The 2,812-nt window shown below is 43.6% G+C and overlaps 1 protein-coding gene across 1 annotated transcript; it reads right to left on the reverse strand.

The window, feature by feature from the left end:
* Positions 1–304: 304 nt before the first annotated feature.
* Positions 305–2,370, reverse strand: LOC110893326 (enhancer of mRNA-decapping protein 1-like). Its single transcript, XM_022140439.1, has 3 exons — positions 1,998–2,370; positions 1,234–1,502; positions 305–325 (listed from the first exon to the last, which is right to left on the reverse strand). The coding sequence occupies exons 1-3, from the start codon at positions 2,368–2,370 to the stop codon at positions 305–307; spliced, it is 663 nt and encodes a 220-aa protein (XP_021996131.1).
* Between the last annotated feature and the right edge of the window lie 442 nt (positions 2,371–2,812).

The raw sequence follows: 2,812 nt of genomic DNA on the forward strand, positions 1-2,812 counted from the left end.
GTGAGTCCCACTATATTCATTATACTGCCGCTCTAAGGCCTTTGCAATAGCATTGTCAACTAATGCTTGCAATTCCGCACCAGTAACCTGTATTTTAGCATTCTCGTGGTTCTCCACCGGACGACTATTCACCTCATCCGACCCAGCCATGTAGCTTCAATTGCTACATATAGAAAATAATGGGCAATGTTTTATTTAGAAGCTTTTACAGTATTTTATAATTTTATTAACCATGGTTTTAATTAGCCATATTAGGTTAATTTGCAATACACATAGGATCTTTATTACCATCCTAAATTATAAGTTAACTAATAGCACATAAGGCCTAGTCATGTAGACAAATTTAAATTATAAACTAGGATTTTACAACATCCAGGTATTTAGGGTTGAACCACAGTTCATCACCTTTTCTTGACAGGGAGTTATAGGCTACCACTGTCTTTAGTCCAAGGACATTAGTTATAGCCTGTAGACACTTCATCCTTAAGGGATGATTATTTGAAATAAGGGAATTTAGATTAACCCTTTTTAAAGGATGGCCTGTGTAACTTTAACGATTCACAGTTTGCCAAGAATGTTAACATACTCACAGATGGTAACATGGATTGGAATCTTTTAGATAGGTTTTACCGTCTTGGCCATGTCAATAGTGGCATATAGTCTAGGTTTTACCTTTAAGATTCTTTTAATAATTAACGCAGAACAATCCTAAATTGAGATGTTAAATTGGATCTGAATCTAATTATGGAACTACCATCTTGGCCTTGTCTTAAGATGACATGTGGCTAGGTCTTGTCCTTTTTAGATTTTGTCATTTTAATACAATGGTAGATCTTTTAATAAAAGTTATTTTCATTTATTTTATGTTTCATGATTATGCATATAATAATTAATAAGCAAAAAAATGAAAATTTTAAATTAAACATCTCATTAAGATTCAAACAGTACATTTTGCCCTAAACGGGACTTCTAAAAAAAAAACATGCCCACACAGGGGCGAAAAACGAACAAACAAACCCATGCAGGGGTCAATTAAAGGACATGCCCACGCAGGGGCAGAGTACTAAAAGACAAGCCCACGCAGGGGCTGAGTACCGAAACAAAAAGTCCACGCAGGGACTTGATTACATCTAAATAAAATAAACAACAAAGGTCTTCAATGACCCCTTCTTTTGGTCTTCCCTTGAGTAGGTCTGACAGACCTTTAAAGAAGCCTCGGTTGTTCTCGCGCACCGTTTGAATTTCCTGCTCACATTGGCCCAATCTATCGAGGACCACTTGTTGATGTTCCGGCGGAATCAGTTGCGGCTGCGGCGACTGCTGATACGGTGGTTGAGGAGGTGGCTGTTGCTGGTACACATATGGTGGGTACCCGGTAGTCCAAGGACCACCGTAGGGCCCTTCAGGGTGACGAACATTGTAGTCCCACACCTCTTGGTACGGGTCCACATTAGCATAGTTGAAGCTGTTGTGGCCCGGCAACTCAAACGGGTTATACGCCGCTGAACCAGCGTAGGCAGGGATTGGGTTATCAAAACCCAATGGTGGCACCACAGGTGCAGGGTTCGCCTCTGTGACCGGGTTTGATGGTCCCCCCATCTGCGGATCTTCTTCTTCTTGGAGTGGCGGATAATGGCTGCCACTCGAGGGCTGAGGAGTGCTGATGCGGACTCTTCCTCACACGGACATCTGTGCGTTTGACCTTCTCTGCCTCGGTGGTTCCGGAAGCGGCTGCTCCACTGGAGGGGGTGGTGGCGGAGTGACTGCCACATATCGGGAATCCTTGGAAGGGTCATGCTGCTGCTGCTGTTGGTACGGAGACGAGTGTTCGGATGGGGTAAAATACCAGTCCCACTGGTTGAACCTCGCCTGGTAGCTGTCAGGACCATGGTAAGGTGATCCATTAAAAGATGACCCATCGGAGATTTCGATGGGGTGGTTTGGGGTCCCGGTTGCAGGCTCCATGGGATCCGTATCTTCATCCATGTCGTCATTACCAGAAAAGTGATCTTCTCGTCCACGTGGGTTAACACCCACGGGTTCTTGGATGAAATTGGCCAGATTGAACCGGATCTGGAAAGCAGGGGTAGGGTCACCAAAAGAATGGTGCGAGTTTGACCGCTGCAACGGTATGAAGGAAGGCGGAGGGTTGACGAGCTTGTTTTCGGACTGCGGTCCAAAGGAATGTAAGTAAGAAGGTGAAGAGCTTAGGGAGACAGATCGCCTCCCGGGTTCAACATAAACCCTCCATGGCTCCTGAGGGCTAGTGCTCATTGTGATCGATGGTGTATGCCGGTGAGAAGGCTCGACTTCATGGTCATTGCTCGTTGCTGGGCCCTTGCCTCTTCCTCTCCAAAACCTTGGCGGCATTCTTATACATGCAAACATGATTAAGATAACAACCAAAATATATAAAGTAAAAGTCAAACTAAAACAAACACAGAATTTAACCTATGTTCTTTGTCTAGACTCGGAACTCGAGGAATGTGCAATTTGTGCACTGAGATTAAACACAAAAGGCTAGTGTTTAATTCGCTCAGTGTTGGCTCTGATACCAACATGTCACACCCCTAATTTCCACGTGTTACCGGTGGGCCCGGTGGGGAATATCGTGACGTAGTTGATATCATCATAGTCAAACAACACAAATTTAATATGCACAGCGGAAGCAAAAGATAGATTTATTTCTACCGAATAAAATATTGTAATATTTAAGTATCACAACAGTTGAAACAGATCCACAGGCAGATCATAAGTAAAGAGGGAATATAGTTCAACAGACAAAGGCATCCAAGCTTGCGAGACTCTAAGT

This window comes from Helianthus annuus, chromosome 12 (genome assembly GCF_002127325.2).
Source record: "Helianthus annuus cultivar XRQ/B chromosome 12, HanXRQr2.0-SUNRISE, whole genome shotgun sequence".
Classification (NCBI taxonomy): domain Eukaryota; kingdom Viridiplantae; phylum Streptophyta; class Magnoliopsida; order Asterales; family Asteraceae; genus Helianthus; species Helianthus annuus.